The following is an 18266-nucleotide window of genomic DNA, read 5'->3' as shown; positions in this document are numbered from 1 at the left end:
CGTGACGCAGGCGGCTGGATCTCGGGCAAAGTTGAAGCGGCCGCCACTTCACCACAAGCGGCGGGCTTGGAAGGCCACACACACACTCACTTTGACCTTACTTTTGTTCACGCCACTCACCAATAAATACATCACATTTACAATCATTACATCGTCACGTCACCCAGGACAACACAATGGCATTTATCGGCAGGCAGTTCGTGCGAGCGATGTCTGCGGGCGCCGCCGTGAAGAAAATAAAAATCCAGAGCCTCTGCGTCGTTGGCAGCGGGCAGATGGGGGCCGGCATCGCGCAGGTAACTCGCCCCTACGTACACACTACAGTCTATGTAGACTGTAGCTACAGTCTACGTAGACTGTAATGTGAACTGTAATGTGAACACGGCATAGTACTCTACTGCATACAGTACATAGTATTAGCTTGCATAGAGTTTGTAACACAACATGTGCAATGTAGTTTACATTACCGTATATATATACAGCTGGGATTGCCCCGACAGTCCATGGCGACTGTATTATATTATTGCAATACATTATCCACGTACTGTACTTTGTTGCATATGATAGATTACACAGAGCGTGTGTCCCGTGGTGGTGTACACATGCAGGTAAGACCGCCCTGACACTACATCGTAACGTAGATTGTATCGTGCTGCATAGTGTATATACTACAGCATATTGCATTCGGTAATGTATTACTACTATACTACGCATGCTGGTGTGGTAACACTGCAATTTCTTTACGATTTGCCCGTCTCTTAATATATATCTTGACAGCTGAAAAGAACCCCAAAGTATGTGCAAGAGACCCATAGCAGTTATATTTCGGGGCACCTAGAATCTGTTGACAATTCCACCACCCTCTTGCCTGTCCACCTTGTAACCTTGCCCGGCCCAATAACAAACAAAACATGAAGTTGCTGGACATTGCACAAAAACAAATCTAAAACGCGACTATGGGCGAGGTGCAAGGGGACTGGGAGTTTTGGAATTCCCTGAACCTCGTCCCACACTCGAGCGCGTTCCGTAAACGAAGTGTAAGGAGATTGTTAATGTCGTGATGTGATTGTTCCTTGTCTTGCTTTTGACTTTGAATGGCAGTCCATGTCCTGCTGGAAGATATTTGCCAAAACCGCGAGCCAGACCCAATGCTGTCACTTGTGGAATTGTGGCGCACGTTAACCCTGTTGCAATACATTTTGAAACAGCGTTGCCATATATAATTGACCTTGGTACAGCATTGTGGCTGGCATGAAAGTATCAAAAACCCACCAAGTTAGACAGGTTTTAACATTCGTATTTTCAATGTTATTGGCAAGGCGTTTGGTTGAGTGCCCGGCGCTGTGAACCCAGGCGACCAGACTTCTATTTCGGGCCGTGGCTGACTTCAGTGACAAGTGACATCTAAACCAGCCTTGCCAGCATGCCCACACACCCTTCACCAAGCAGCACTGACCAGCTTGCTGAAGTACGATTTGAGATAGACAAACGAGGCATAGGGAGGCCTTTATCCATTGGTGGATTGAGAATGGCAAGAATTTTGTATTGAGTGTAATGCTCGGATGGCTATCTGCCTGCATGCATGCCAGCCCGTGGTGTTTTGTAGTGCAGATATGCATATACCAATCCCAACTAGAACAATCTGTACAAAAAACATAGTAGTGTGCTTGGCATGCCTAGATATCTGCAAAACACATCTCTACATTCTGCAACATGCAATGACCGGCAAGGTGAGGTATGGTCAAATAAACCTCGCTGCCAGCACAACATGGTCCTCATCTAGCAGTAGAGTAATAAACGCGCTGTACATGGACATACATTGTTATTGTGGTCTCCCAAGTCGCTATTCGAAATGAGGCTGCCAAGGTCTCTTGAGTTATCACCTGGTTAAATATACTAAGCGTTCTCTGGGCCATCGCATGTGGGTGTCACGCTATTGTTTTTAAATCTCAATAACTGTTGCATACTTGACCAACATGTACCCTGCAGGTCGCCGCAACTACGGGCCACAAGGTGGTGATAGTGGACCAGACTGATGACATTCTGCAGAAGGCCATCAAGGGCATTGAGTCCAGCCTGAAGCGGGTGGTGAAGAAGACGTTTGGTGACAACACGGAGGTAATTCACTCGCGTTGGATGTCATAGAGGGGGCAGGGAGATTCATCATCATCAGCCAGGATTCATTCACTGATGAATCAAAGCCTTCCAAAGCCATTTCCATCTCATACAAAGCAGCAATTCATCTAGCATCTGCGCAGTACATTATTTTATCGCTTCAACTCTTCTTGGGCGTGTATTCTTCATTTACTGCCATTCTTGACATGACGTGTCCTACCCAAGCCCACTTTTCATAAAAAGTGACTGTTAATTTCAACCATTATCCAGGCTCAATTCAGTTAAGCTTCTGATATGCAACAATATCGGATGTATTCTTGGTGATTTCCTAGTAATACATTCCCCTATAATTTCCTTCAAATGGAATTATAACCCCCGGATGGACTACATGGCAGTTTGGCTACTAGGACATTTGATTTCTGTGAAACTAGCATTGCTATGGAAAATCGCAGTGTAAATTAATAACCTGATTTTGATAGCATTGTGCATCCTCCGTTATAATTATTTACCTTGAGCAAAAAAAAAAGTTTATGACAAACCGGGAATAATTCCATGACCTAGATATGGAATAGAGCACAAAAATAGCTGGCAAATAAGCACACTGTCTCTTTCCAGAGTAAAGTTAGTAAGTGTACAGTCCTAGATGTGGCAACTGCCCCCTTGGGGTTATAAACTCAGACAGGAATGTGGTTCAGCTGCCCCACATGGCATTGTGCCAATTAGACCAAGCTGCCTGGTGTTTATAGTGGGAGCAGGAGAAATGTAAAATGTTTGTAAAATGGAAACTCTTGCTTTTTCCAGAGCAGGACTTGTTTGATCAAATATTTTGAGCAAACAGTGTTTAAAAAAACTATACATTTAATAAACATGACATATAGACATAGGGAAAAAAGGACAATCCACTAATTATTAAGTTAGGTTACACAAACAGAAATGCATAAACACACTGCAAACAGAGAGGCTAGGGAAATGAAAGGGGAAATTAGTAACATAGCATTCAACTTGCGCTTATACAAATATGCGCTTTCTCGTTCGAGCAGAGATGTACCCAACACTCAACCAGGCAATAGGCCCAACATCAGAGAGAATGGAAATGAATTACTTGGAGAGTAATTGTTGGCTGCTATATAGCATTTCCGGGTGCATTTTAATAAAGCTCCTTTACCATTGGATAGAAGGACTAAACGGTGTGAATACGAATCCATGATACAGTGCAATCCCAAGAGAGTGCATGTAAGGTACTACATTTTGAGCACAATGGTTTGCTTTTCTGAAATGTTCAAATTGTGCCTGCAGATAAGCAGTACGGCAAACAGGTGTGTGACAGCTGGCACGGTGGCAAGCAAAGTGGTTAGGGGCCCTCCATAAATGACGTCACGCATTTGTGATGTGTGACGAGGGGCGGGGGGTTGAGAAATGTGACGTCACATCAAAATGCGCAACTTTAAATAAATATAGACAGCACGTTCTACTTAATGAAATAGACTTGTTAATACATGTTTTCTACAACATCAGAGTGCAGCACCACATTAAATACGCACTACAATGACAATAGTTTAAAGCGATTTGAAGCATGTTTTTTTTGGGGGGGGGTCCTGACTATTTGTGATGCCGTGTGATGAAGGGGGGGGGGTCAAAAATCGTCCAAAATCGCGTGACCTCATTTATGGACGGCCCCTTAGCTCACTAAGCCTGGTATACTGCAACCTGAGTTTGATTCCTGGCCACGGCTAACATCAGTGGCAAGTAATATCAGAACCGGTGTTGGGCCCCTCCACCACCTTTACTAACCCGGACTGACCAACACGGTGAAGTATGGTTAAGCATCCCCCGTGACTGAAAGGTTTGGGGAGGCCTTTGTCCAGCAGTAGATTGACAAAGTGCTGTAATATATATTTTAATCAGAGTGCAAGGGTTAATTAATTATATAGCTGCTGCATCACCGACCGTCGATCATATGTCGTCATGCATGTGGGGAGCGGTAGTTTAGCGGTTAACGTGGTGCATTACAAACCCGGCGACCCAAGTTCGATTCCCACTCAGGACCAACACCAGTGACGATGATATGAACCGGTACTGGGCATCCCCTAGGTTGACTCAGCCTCAAATGAGTACCTGGTGCGGTGCGTAAACATCGCCACTGGGGAGACTAAGGCCACCCACCCCCTCGTGTGCCGTGCCGCTTTCATATGTGTCCACTCACAGCACTTGCCCTAAAAAGTTTATGAAGGCTATACGTCGGGTCTTTGTCTTTGTAGGCGGGAGCCAAGTTCATGGCTGACACCATGAGCAACATCAGCACGAGCACCGACGCCGCCGCGGTGGTGCACAGCTGCGACCTGGTGCTGGAGGCCATCGTGGAGAACCTCCCCGTCAAGCAGTCGCTCTTCTCTCAGCTCGACAAGTTCGCTCCAGAGTAAGCGCAGGCAGTAACCTGGGCACGGGCGAGCCCTGACGTGAAGGATGCAGCGACGCAGGTGGCTTCGGCGGTGCTGTGGGTGTGCCGCTTTAGTTACATCGTGTCATTAACATATTACAACATAGGGCACTGACATGGCCTAGCTGTAGCGCGTTTGTCACGGTTTGATTCTGGCGGCCGTCCTGGTTCACTCAGCAGGTGTATTGACCGTAAAATATCACGCTCCGTCTACTTCACGGTGGACGGTAAAGATCCCACAATGCCATTCAAAAAAGACGAGACTAATGTGTGCCAGTGTCATGGTCCACATTTGCCACATTTGAAAAATGGCCTGCACAATTACTCTATTAGGATTAAGCATATCAACATCACCCCCGACTATGAAACTTCTGAAAACTATGTGAAACGTAGCATCTTCACAATCGCCCTGCGCTGTAAGAGTGGCACAGGTACTAATAAAAAAAAATAATACATTCTTGAGTTTTTTACTCATTGTTTTTTTTCCCGCACCGCCTAGGGAAACTATTTTCGCGAGCAACACATCGTCGCTGCCCATCACCGACATCGCAAACTCCACCTCGCGTCAGGACCGCTTTGGGGGGCTGCACTTTTTCAACCCTGTGCCTGTGATGAAGCTGGTGGAGGTGAGTCCACGTGTCACAGCCACAAAGGAGGCGTTTACCAAACTATGTTAGTTCACTGCTAGATGGAGTCCTCCCTGCGCTGTGGTGGGGGTTGTTTGACCATACTTCACCACGCTGGTCAGTGCAGGTTGGTCAAGTGGGGACCCAGGACCCCCGGCTATGGCTTCACCACTCGCCACTGATGCTCGCCGGGGGCCGGAAGTCAAACTCGGGTCACCAGATTCATAGTGGGGTGCAGCTTGCTAAGCACTGCTTTACTGCACACTGATGGCAAGGCTGTCGGATTGAGAAATCCAATTCCTGGATAGTGTTTTGAGTCCAAGTGGTTTCCTGCATCTCCTGAGCTGGTGGTGCAAATTCAGCATTCCAATGGCAAGGGTGAATCTAACCATAGGATAGCCATTAAATGGTGCCAATTTTATCGATCCCAAATGGATGATGGGCTGAGCACAACCCCTCAAACTAGGGTTTGAACTCGCAACCTTCCGGTTGCGAGCTGCTCACTTTACGACTGGGGAACCAGGCCGGTTGTGTCTCTAAACATGTAAATGTCGCATTTTATAGAAATATTCTGGGGTGGCACAGACATGTTATAAATATCATTTTAACATATTCTTAGTTTTTTCGGTAAAGTCACGTTGAAGAGAAACAACAAAATAACAAAATATATATAAAACAATAAAAAATTCTCACGACGTTTCGACCATAACTCAAACGGTCATCATCAGGTGTGTCGGTTTGCATAAATTTATTTTTGAAAAACGGCGCATTTATTTATTTATTAAAAAACCGTTGGCGTCACGCGCAGCGATTGGCAGTTTGCCCAGGACTAGTCCATCTATTTTTTGAAAAGAGGAGGGGGGAGACGAAATTTTTTATAATATATGCTGTCTGAAAGCCACTGTAAGCGTGAACAATCAATCAAAAACTGAAATGATTTATCAAATCTTTCCAATGATTGCTAAGATAGAATCCATCTTCTCGGTTGAAATTGTCTCTGTGTTTGTATATGTGGATAGCCTCATGAACGAATCTCTCATGGAAGCCAGATGGCTTACAAAGAACCTCCGTCTTGGAAAAGTCAATGGCATGTGAGCCTACTGAATTAGAACAATGATCTGCTACGGCCGAGGTGTTGGTCCTACCGTGTTTAAGGTCTGCTTTATGTTCACGAATGCGGTCCGAGACATGGCGTTTGGTTTCTCCAATGTAACTACTACCACAGAGGCAACTTAGTTTGTAGACACCAGGGTATTGTATGTCCGGAATCACATCTTTTACAGATGGAACCAGATCACGGATTTTATGTAATGTGTTGAAACGGACCTGGATCTTGTGTTTATTCAAGATTTTGGAGATCTTTTTTGTGATCCCAGCAATGTAGGGTAAAGTGATGGTTTTGAAAGGCTCCTCAAGAGGGTTCTTCTTCATGGTTTGAGTGATAGCTTTGCGGATTGTATAGTCGGAGTAACCATTAGCCCTAAGAGCTTGGTGTACGTGCTTGAGTTCACTGCTTATGTGTTCCTGGTCGGATATGCATTGGGCTCTATGTTACAGAGTCTTGATGAGAGAATTCTTCTGTGATGGATGGTGGTGGGAATCCGGTTTCAGATAAGCATCCGTATGGGTAGCTTTCCTGTAGACAGAGTGGCTCATTGAACCATCAGGTCTCTTTTTAATTAGGACATCCAAAAAAGGTATCTTGCCATCTATTTCGACTTCCATGGTAAATCTGATGGCTGGGTGTATGGAATTGATGTGGTCGAAGAATTGGTCTAGAGCAGGCCGGCCATGTGGCCAGATGACAAAAGTGTCATCCACGTACCTCTTCCATAAGGTTGGGCGCAGAGTGGCAGTCTGGATGGCGTCAGTCTCAAATTTCTCCATGAAAATGTTAGCTATAACTGGAGAAAGGGGGGAGCCCATTGGGGTGCCCTCAGTTTGTTTCTGCTGCCAGGCCACCAAGATTATACGGCTTACCAAAAATACATAAAGTTGATACACCTCTTCGTCCCATAGTCTCTACTATCAGCTCCCCCACCTACAAACTAGCTCGTTTTTTGTCTGAAATCCTGCGTCCTTTCACTGGAAAGACCACCTCTGCGGTACAAAATTCTACTCACCTGGTATCAACAATCAAGGGTATTTCCCTGTCCCCAGACGACCTGCTTGTCAGTTTTGATGTAGTTTCCTTATTCACCAAGGTTCCTGTACCTGACACCATTGCAATCATTGAAGACTTGGTTCATCAAGGACTAAACACTGAGGTACCCCCCCTGGTGAGACACTGTTTAACCAATACATACTTCACTTGGAATGGAACTTTCTACAAACAAACTGAGGGCACCCCAATGGGCTCCCCCCTTTCTCCAGTTATAGCTAACATTTTCATGGAGAAATTTGAGACTGACGCCATCCAGACTGCCACTCTGCGCCCAACCTTATGGAAGAGGTACATGGATGACACTTTTGTCATCTGGCCACATGGCCGGCCTGCTCTAGACCAATTCTTCGACCACATCAATTCCATACACCCAGCCATCAGATTTACCATGGAAGTTGAAATAGATGGCAAGATACCTTTTTTGGATGTCCTAATTAAAAAGAGACCTGATGGTTCAATGAGCCACTCTGTCTACAGGAAAGCTACCCATACGGATGCTTATCTGAAACCGGATTCCCACCACCATCCATCACAGAAGAATTCTCTCATCAAGACTCTGTATCATAGAGCCCAATGCATATCCGACCAGGAACACATAAGCAGTGAACTCAAGCACGTACACCAAGCTCTTAGGGCTAATGGTTACTCCGACTATACAATCCGCAAAGCTATCACTCAAACCATGAAGAAGAACCCTCTTGAGGAGCCTTTCAAAACCATCACTTTACCCTACATTGCTGGGATCACAAAAAAGATCTCCAAAATCTTGAATAAACACAAGATCCAGGTCCGTTTCAACACATTACATAAAATCCGTGATCTGGTTCCGTCTGTAAAAGATGTGATTCCGGACATACAATACCCTGGTGTCTACAAACTAAGTTGCCTCTGTGGTAGTAGTTACATTGGAGAAACCAAACGCCATGTCTCGGACCGCATTCGTGAACATAAAGCAGACCTTAAACACGGTAGGACCAACACCTCGGCCGTAGCAGATCATTGTTCTAATTCAGTAGGCTCACATGCCATTGACTTTTCCAAGACGGAGGTTCTTTGTAAGCCATCTGGCTTCCATGAGAGATTCGTTCATGAGGCTATCCACATATACAAACACAGAGACAATTTCAACCGAGAAGATGGATTCTATCTTAGCAATCATTGGAAAGATTTGATAAATCATTTCAGTTCTTGATTGATTGTTCACGCTTACAGTGGCTTTCAGACAGCATACATTATAAAAAATTTCGTCTCCCCCCTCCTCTTTTCAAAAAATAGATGGACTAGTCCTGGGCAAACTGCCAATCGCTGCGCGTGACGCCAACGTTTTTTTTTTATAAATAAATAAATGCGCCGTTTTTAAAAATAAATTTATGCAAACCGACACACCTGATGATGACCGTTTGAGTTATGGTCGAAACGTCGTGAGAATTTTTTATTGTTTTATATATATTTTGTTATTTTGTTGTTTCTCTTCAACGTGACTTTACCGAAAAAACTAAGAATATGAATTACTGCAGTCACGAAAGCTTTAAATCAAAATCATTTTAACATGTAGGCTTTCGCGAACAATATCATCCATAATAGAGGTTTTTTTGGCTTAGATCGCCTAAATATATAAATGTGTCGTTAAAACCCACCACCACCCGACACAGCCAACTAGTAAGGGTTGTCACGTAAACAAAAATTCGTCACTAGTACAGCACACTGGTGTGTTGGAAAGCCAAGCCACAACATATATAATCTGAGTACGACGTTTCACCAGTAATTACAACTAGCTTCATCAGGCGACAGCCAGATTTGTGGAGAAGTCCACCTGTTTCGTTTCTTATATAGAGGCATAGATGTGGTGACCACAATTCTGCGCTTTTGTGTAAAGTGGGGGGGATTACTGAGTAAAGTACATTATGCATGTGCATTATGTAAGCCCTTTGATATTGTCCTTCCCGTCTATTGTGTGTTTTAAAATAGCCGTACCAATGGTCATCTCTATTGAAGTATGGTGCCCTTTATAGGCATGCATTTAAATACATCTGAACGTGTAAAATTATTTTTTATTTCTTTCAATTTCGATAGATTCTCTAATTAGTCTTGGCCAGTAGTAGCTAGTTTTGCACAGAACTTCAACATTATCAAAATCAATTGAGTGTCCTTGTTGGCACGCGTGTTCTGCTACTGCTGACAATTTTATTTGGGAGTATTTAATATCTATCTGATGTTCTTTTAGTTTCGTGCTGATAGTTCGTCCTGTTTGCCCAACATAACATTTTCCACACGTGCAGTTAATCCTGTACACACCTTCTGTTGATAGCTTCTGTACTAGTGACGAATTGGCACGTTCTGCTTACGTGACAACCCTTACTAGTTGGCTGTGTCAGGTGGTGGCGGGTTTTAACGGCACATTTATACTTACGTGATCTAACCCAAAAAAACTATTGTGGGTATAAATATCACATGAGAAACATTATTTTTCCTTCACCACGTAAGCTTAAAATATATGATTTGACACTCAACGTTGTTTTTTTTTAAGAATAACTATTGAGCGAGAGCACATACTTTTGTGGGATTATACCAGCATTGTACTGTGTAGGTAATAATTTATTTAATGATTTTCGAGCAGCATCATATAAAATCTCATGTATGATTGTGCATTACAGTACGGTTGAATCTACTTAACATTACACTGTTATCTTATTTGGTTCTTTCGGTAAAGTCACGTAGAATGAGAATAAAATAATAAATTGATAAAATAAAATAACACAATAATATTCTCACCAAAAAAAATTACACTGGTAATGCTTTTTTTGTTTTATAATTGACGTGTACATTTACAGCCCTTTTGTTGGTCAACTGCTGCAATCGAGCTGTTAGGTTTTGACTGCTTTCACCACGCTGGACAATATGGGTCCATGAAGGTGGGAAACATAGACAGGGGGGAGTGTAGACATTTTCGGTACAACAATGTATTTTGCGGCACTGCCGTCTGCTACCACAATGCACCAGCTTTATGCATGGTCGTTGGTCACCCATGCAAGCACTATCCAGGTACAACCCTGCTTCACTTTCGAGGCTCGACGAGATAAGGAGCGTTCCGAGTGATTTGCTCAGAGGTGGTGATGGTGTGGAATAACATGTGAAGTGTTTAAACCTTCTGTGTTCAGGTCGTTGAGACACCCATGACAAGCAAGGCAACGTTTGAAGCGCTGACCGACTTCACAATTGCATTGGGGAAAAAACCGGTGTCTTGCAAGGTGAGTAGCCTCTGTCTAAATTAATCATAGTCATCATCAGCCACTCTCAGTTATATTCTGTGGTGAAGGTGACGAATATTACGACGCACTCATTCGCCGAATAAAATGAATTCTTGTGCCCACTGCACGTGTTCCGATTTATGTGTGTGCCGTCGAGTATGAATTGTGCAAATGTTTATGATTATGGAATTTGAGGAATGTGTTGGGAAAAACTTGATAAGCCACGTATATATTTAAAAATAACCAACGTTCGCTTCATTGAAACGCTTAGCAATCCACTTGTGATAGTTTGTATTTGTACTGTCTCACTACAGATGGCTGCAAAGTTAACCACATTTTTTTCATGCACTTAACCTGCCTACCCAAAAGCCTACTTTTAACATCTTGCTGCGGTGGTGAGATGTTACATTTCTCGCCTGGTATGCAGGAAGTCATTGGTTCAATCCCGACCCTGACACCTGTATATTTTGAGTTTTCATGTTCTCCCCTGTGGTCGCTTATATTTTTCTCTGGGTCCTCTAATTTTTCCCTCCACATTTAAAAACATGGGTTTAAGAGTCCTTTGACTGCTAGAAATGTCCACGTGATAAGCCACTTGGTTGAGCTATCATTTGTGGTCCAGGTCACTTCTGAAAAAGAGCTACATAGCTCAGTGGGCCTTACCTGGTAAAATAAAAAAGCATTGTTTGTTCTCGGGAAAATATATTGGTTATCATGTTTTCCCTGACACCCAACCCCTTTCAAATCATATGACGACCCCATGCACATCTCTTTCCCTGAACGCAAGCATCTCATACATGTGGCGGCTCCTATCTGTGAGACCCACCAACCATGCTCCAGGTTGCGAGATGAAATTTGTGCACCACACATCACTCCAAGTTTTCAGTTTGCTACGAGGTGAAGGCCTCTGCACTATATTGATCAAGGGGTTGTTTGTGGTTATGTTTTTGAACATAAGCAATTGTGCATGTGCAGCCCTTTTATCAATCCACTGCTGGACGAAGGCCTCCCTTCTCTACGAGTCATGGTGGTTATATGACCATACTTCCAGCACGCTGGTCAGTGCTGGTTGGTGATGGTGGGGAGCATGGATGTGGAAGCATGGAAGTATAGTACAAAAATGTGTTTTGCTGCCTTGCCTACTACTCAGCCCCATAGCCCTTTGACAACCTATTTGTGCATGATGGTCATCCATCCAAGCACTATCCAAGTGCAATGTACTTAGCTTTCAAGATCTGACAAGGTTGGGCTCATTACAGGTGATTTACATTCGCGACATGACGGTGGTATTGACGGCGATTTGGTAGCAGCATTGCCGTGTAAAAATAACTGACCGGGTGGCTCAGTGGTAGAGCAAGTAGCTCGCAATTGGAAGGTTGCGAGTTCAAGTCCTGGTTGGTGGTTGACCCAGCCCATCATCCCTCTGGGGTCCGTAGCATAATTACGACTTTGTGGGCAAGTCAAAAGTGTTTTTCCCTTGGGTAGACTTTCCCCTGCCATAGGAATGTGGATTTTCCACCACGAGTCAGGGCTGCAAACAGGAGATGAGCACCAATGCCTTAATGATCGGTTGAGCAGCTGAATCACTCTTGACTGTTGACTGGCGGCAGCAGTGGTGGCGGTGAGCGAGTTGACACGTCGTCTGCGGTGACTGCGCATGCAGGACACGCCGGGGTTCATCGTGAATCGCCTCTTGGTGCCGTACATGATGGAAGCCGTCCGTCTGCACGAGAGGGGTCAGTGCCTCTTGGCAAGGGCCCAAGAACCGAGCATGAGCATCCAAATAAATCTGTGACCCATGCTGGACTAAAAGATGCTGTTTATTAGTCATCTTAACAACATTGGTGGTGGCATTATTTTTCTTGCGATCGTTTTGCTGTACGTTGGTTAAACACCCAATGTTTTATAACACTTGCACAACTTATTATGGGTATCTTGGGGAAAGGAGACCATTAATTTTTTTTTAAGTGAAAGATACAGTCATGGAGAAAGCGGAAAAGGAAGGCCTGAGCCTGGACGACACAAGGGTTTTTGTCAGAGTTAGGCCTTTCATGGAAACACAGGAGGAGTTTTGAGAGGTCGGAGCAGAACCAGGAGAGATGTGTGGCAGAGAGAGACGTCGTCAGAGTCATGGATGCGCTTAAAGGGGATAGAGTCGTCTATGGTGTCAAGAGCAGGAGAGAGGTATTGGAGAAATAAGAGTGAGATAAACAGTCATTAGTAGGAAAAGGATGGCCATGTATTGTACATAGGTGAGCAGTCTGTTTAATGTTCCCGACTGAAACCAGATCCACTCACCCTTTCTCCCTACCAGTAATTATATACCACTCACCCAACATCTCACCCAGCCACCACTGGGCATGACTGCTTTACTAAACCTCATCACTCAACCTCCCACTCACCTGACAAGTGATGTGTGTTTTTTTTTCTATCAACCTCACCCCTGCCCAGGCCACGGCTCCAAGGAAGACATTGACTTGGCCATGAAGTTGGGTGCTGGATACCCCATGGGCCCTTTTGAGCTTCTGGACTATGTGGGACTGGACACTGGAAAGTTCATCATTGATGGTAAAACTACATTGGCATAACCGTAGGACTGGCAATGTGGGCAGCAGAGGTACAGAAACAGCACATTTAAGACTGAGTTGGTCTTCTGAGGTGGCTGGGTGGCTTAGAGGTTAGAGTTCTGATCTCACAACTGTTGAGATCCTGGGATTGAATGCAGGCAGCCGCCCGTGATTAAACCTTGCCCTTAAGTGTAGCGAGTTGATGATCTCAGCCCGGTCACCAATGACTGCCCAATAGTAAACCATCACTTTCAATTTGGCCCTGCATGTAATTTGGCTAAATTCTAGCTTTTGACAATTATACACGAGTTTAAATGTCATGTGGCAAATATTACGCTTCAGTAGCAAAGCTGCCGAGACACTCTCTCTAGTTTGTGGTCTCAGTAGTAACTCTGTAATGTCCACTTGCTTTGGCTGTCGTCCAACACGAAGGATTGCACTGGTCTGAGAAATCTGAATGGATTAATCTCATATGACACCGATAACACCATTCAGAAAGATTTGTAAATATGACAAAAAAAGGTTTGGTTAATTTGGTGCCCTTCATTCTGGACTTAATGAGGATTTTAAATTTTCACATTTTTTATTCTTCAGTGATATTCCTTACATTTGTGCAGCACGTGGGACGTGACATTTTGATGTTTCCTTTTAGTGGCTACAAGTGTCCAGTGTGTGTGTGAGATGCGACATAACACGTTGTATATGTAAGCACTTGTAGCACCACACACCATGTGCAGTGTGGCGTAGTTGAATGTTGGCCTTACTGGGGTTCATCAGTTCGAGCTGGAACTTATGTTGTGTTTAAATGATTCGTGTACTCTTTTAATTTTTTTAGACAGAAACTTTGGGTCTCATCCCTCCCTGTGGGAGCTGATTATAATTGTAGAGCCATAAGAACTATACATGTGCGCTGGATGAAACACACTGCCCGTAGCTGGTGATGTCGTAAGAATAATTACCATGTGCGGTCCATTTTACTGAACAAAGCCCAGCCATTCTGGCCTTCCTATCTATTTTAGCCCAAAAAATCTAAATCTGCTGTTTTGGCTTACCTCAACCAATTTTAGTGCAGCAAAGATGTGTTCTTACCCAGATAACATGAAGAATAAGGTCTTTATTGATGAACAGAGAACATTTATCAACGTCATCTGTAGTTTTAAAGCCCTCTAATTGGATGTGGTGCTTTTCTTCATGCTCGCACACAGTCAGATTGCTCAGGTTTAATCAAAATCAATATCCCGGTCATTATATTAATTTCCTAACATCTGCAGCAGTTCTTCGTCAATGCAAACTTGTAGCAGCTGCTATGTTCAACAGCGACTTTCAAACGCAAGTGCATTTGAATACCGACTCCACGTATACCCCTAGACACACGCCACCCCTCCTGCCTAGCTCCTGCAGATGCACCCTTCAGTGTTAATGTTGGAAAAGTCCAAACAGTGGACCGGCTAGAACAGCTGAATAAGCAGTGTCTGCGGCACGCACCACATTTGACCACCAGAATGGAATTTTCACAATGTTTTGCCAGGCCGGACAGTGGACCACAAATGGTTTAAAGCTGCCTCCTCAATTGCTATCCTGTGTGCCTGTGTTGTAGGCTGGCACCAGCTCGAGCCTGAGAATCCACTTTTTGCTCCCAGCAAAATGCTCAACAAGCTGGTGGAAGAGGGCAAGTTTGGACGCAAGAGTGGGGAGGGCTTCTACAAGTATGCATAAGCCTCGCAGTGAGCAAACGCAGCAGATGGCGCTCAACTTTCCGATGCATAAGCGCACGTACGCACACGCCACTGTTGTCGCTCCTCACCCACCCAGGCGATGTCCATGGCAGGTAGCATAAATGTAGTTCTGATAGTATTTCAATGAAGAAAAGCGTGCACGTTTATCCAAACCTCACATGCGATTTATAAACAGGACCAATTAATCAGTTGCGTTGTGAAATTTGCAATTTAAGTGACCTTTGTCAGTAACGCACAAATGTATTTTTGTGTCCTGTGTCTCCAGAAAACCAACTCCACTTCCTCACATTTTCTGAGTTAATTCTTCCTTATTGGCTGATGAGAAGTGTTTGCGCTGCAGGTCAAATAAAATGGCAAAAGCAATGGCAAGTTTGTAATATGATGCAGCAGCAATAATTCGGATGATAATATAATTAAAGAGTGCTCTAAAAAAATAAGATTAAATGAGCACTGTTGCAGTCAAAACATGTGCGTGCAACAGTGGGAATTTGCGGTCAAAGTGGCTTGATTTCAGCAAAAGGATGCCCGTCCGGCCCAGAGCTTGCACATTACACATGGCGGCGTCTATCAGCGCACCCACAATTGCCAACCGTTTCCCTTTACCTGCCATGCAGGGAGATAGTAGATAGCGTGTATTGTTTATTGTTAACCAATGCATGGGCTAAATATAACATTGTATACAAGTCATGTAGATGTGTCAAGTTATCAAACACACACACCCACGTCAAGATACCTCTCGTAGGAAAGTTTTAGAAAAGAGCCCTGCTGTATTTGAATTACATGAAGAAATTAATAATCAGGTTTATAGATAAACAAATCGCAGCACGGGAGTAAGTGTAAAGCCCGGCATAAAAGGAAATACGATTCCAGAAATGATTCCAGACAAAACGTTTGCTCGCAAATGCTGGGTGCCCCCACGTTGCCAGAATCAAGGAAATGTGTTTCCCAGAGTTGACCTGGGTTCTACTTTGAGAAAAACTTTCCGTTTGGCCAATCGGTAGGAGAGACAGAGCACACGTCATCGATCACGTGACGAGGTGCGTGCTGCTCGAATAAGTTTCCCGACATGTTTCTGGGAACTTGTTTCTGAGGGTGTCCTGTGACCGAGACCACCACGAGCTGCTGACACAAAGCCACCTTGACTTTTGCACATAAACCCACGTGCCTTGTGTAATTTGTATACCCGAATAAGAACTCTGTTAGGATGAATAACGGAATACTTTTGTAAGCTTTGAGGGGCTGGCATGAGTTTATTTCATTTACAGATGCTTTTTCTTACTTGCTGCATGAGCCATGCCTATCTATAATATTTTCAAGGGCATTGATGCACATTTGCGTTTAGTGTGGTGTAACACAGGCAAGCACATTCATGTATCAGTCCACCCTGGCCAGGATTAATACGTGCTTAATAACAATCATCGTAAATGATAAATACATTTTTATATTTTCGCTGGCTTTCATGTTAAACTGAAAGTGTAACATGCTGTGCCTAACCGCTGCCTCTGAGCCAAATTAGTAAAACCTGACTTTGCGCTAAGCCTGTCTTGTAAAGATGTGTGTTGGTCATCCAATCCATATAATTCACATTTATAAATAATGTGACGTTACATTCACATGCCAAAGCATACATTGCCATCACAAAATTACCACAAAGCCATCTCACATTTGAATTGCATTGTTTTTTCCATTGATATGAAGATTGCAGTTACTAAGGATGAAAAATGCTTCTTGAAAAGATACATTGTGCTGCCAAAACATGGTTGTTTTGTAACGCTGCACAACTCAAACAATGAAGTCTTTACATGAGGAAAGGGTAGTGGACTCAAACTGTTACGACTGAAATGAAACGGTGCCTATCATGCCAAGTATTATTTTGCACGTGCACACAAATTGTGCCAGCAGTTGTTACAGAATGACCAATTAGCCTCCCATCATGCATGGGTTACTGTCTTTGGCCACTATTTACACGCGCTAACAAAGGCCATACGTTTTGAGTGCCATCAGTCATCAATGTTAACAGATACACAAAAATCTGGGACCCAGCTTGAAGAAACTGTCCTCTGAGGCCCATATATATTTGTTAAAGTGCAGGTACAATACTTGGATGATGCACACTTTTGTATGGTTAGATTGCACTGCTGTGAAGACTTGAATGAGACATTTGGCAACTTGGTGTGTGACCCACCACCTGATTGGTGTAGCCGAGCGTCTGAAGATTACTGTGAAGGAGCCAGAGCCGATGGTGCCGTGTGTAACTTGTGTAAACAATATCTTTATCTGTTAAGACGTTCAAACACCAAATCGATACCTTTTGCACGTAATCGATTCTGTATTAACCACAGTCATTGTGGTGAACGTGCAAACAAACATGCTGTGATTATGTGTGTGTGCACTGTCTTTTAAACTGATTACCCTACCCTAGAGACAGGCTTCTGTATGGCCTAGTCTCACCAGTGTCAGACCAGAGAAAGCCAAAAGGCGAATAGTACAAACAAAATGGACTGTTGAAAGAATATATATTATGAGCATGCTTGTTTGCATGTTCACCGCAAGTACGTGTGGTTAATGCAGACTTTATTCCTTGCAAAAAGTATCTATTTGGTATGTGAACATCTTAACACCTGTTTTATTGCCAGAAAGGGTAAAATCTATTCTTATTTTTCATACGTTGATACTGGCAAAAGGTCCCATGATAATATCATTAACATTATCAGCCATCGCCCAATCCACTACTGATGGCCTCAACTAAACCACTGGCATATCCTGATATGGACAATAAAATGTACACCACAGTTTAAAATGGTCATTAAATCCATGTCTCATCTGTGACTATAAACCTTTTTAAAAACAACAAACTTTTGTCAACTCATGAAAGTCCTTATAAGTCTGGGGTCCGTGGACTAAGAGCAAAGAATGGCAAATGCTTTGTTGACCCTGAAGGTTGAAAACAGTTTGCTATGTGGAGACAATCTTGCAGTGGTGTTGGTGGACTGAACAATAATAATTGTGGAGTGAGTGTTATTGAATAAAGAGGGATATGGAAAATTATACTTCCTGTAGAATACTAGTGTTATACATAGTGGGAAATTTTGAAATATACATTTTCTTGAGTTTTGTGTCTGTTGCATTTATGTGAGGGAAAGTAGATTAGTCTGATTTATTCAGGTCTTGTTATTTAAAAGAAATCTTTGTAAATCCAATTTGGTATGAAGGCAGTCCACATGCAATGTCAGGTATACCATGGTCAGTTAAACTTCATGCATTATACATTTTGCTTGAATTGCACTAATCTGTCGCAGAAAAAATAAGGCATCACAATTTGGCAGTTTTCATTGAAACTAAGTATCTTGTGACTTTAAACAAATATTTCCAT

The 18266-nt window shown here is 43.4% G+C and overlaps 1 protein-coding gene across 1 annotated transcript; it reads left to right on the top strand.

Moving 5' to 3' along the window:
* On the top strand, window positions 1–18003 carry HADH (hydroxyacyl-CoA dehydrogenase). The gene is made up of 8 exons (XM_032969235.2): window positions 1–296; window positions 1990–2118; window positions 4374–4531; window positions 5052–5178; window positions 10501–10590; window positions 12254–12326; window positions 13042–13158; window positions 14755–18003. Exons 1-8 carry the CDS (start codon window positions 177–179, stop codon window positions 14871–14873), a joined length of 933 nt encoding a protein of 310 aa, XP_032825126.1. The 5' UTR covers window positions 1–176; the 3' UTR covers window positions 14874–18003.
* The last annotated feature ends 263 nt before the right edge of the window (window positions 18004–18266 follow it).

Source organism: Petromyzon marinus, chromosome 41 (assembly GCF_048934315.1).
Source record: "Petromyzon marinus isolate PM22_M1 ecotype Great Lakes invasive population chromosome 41, UKy_Petmar_22M1.pri1.0, whole genome shotgun sequence".
Taxonomy (NCBI): Eukaryota; Metazoa; Chordata; class Hyperoartia; order Petromyzontiformes; family Petromyzontidae; genus Petromyzon; species Petromyzon marinus.
The sequence above is the reverse complement of the archived record's forward strand: the minus strand, read 5'-3'. Positions and strand labels throughout refer to the sequence as shown.

Excerpts from the sequence above, each read along its gene's own strand:
- HADH (XM_032969235.2), top strand. The coding sequence starts at position 177 with ATGGCATTTATCGGCAGGCAGTTCGTGCGAGCGATGTCTGCGGGCGCC. Across the intron at positions 10,591-12,253 it reads AAAAACCGGTGTCTTGCAAG|GACACGCCGGGGTTCATCGT; the intron begins GTGAGTAGCCTC and ends CTGCGCATGCAG. Across the intron at positions 13,159-14,754 it reads TGGAAAGTTCATCATTGATG|GCTGGCACCAGCTCGAGCCT; the intron begins GTAAAACTACAT and ends CCTGTGTTGTAG.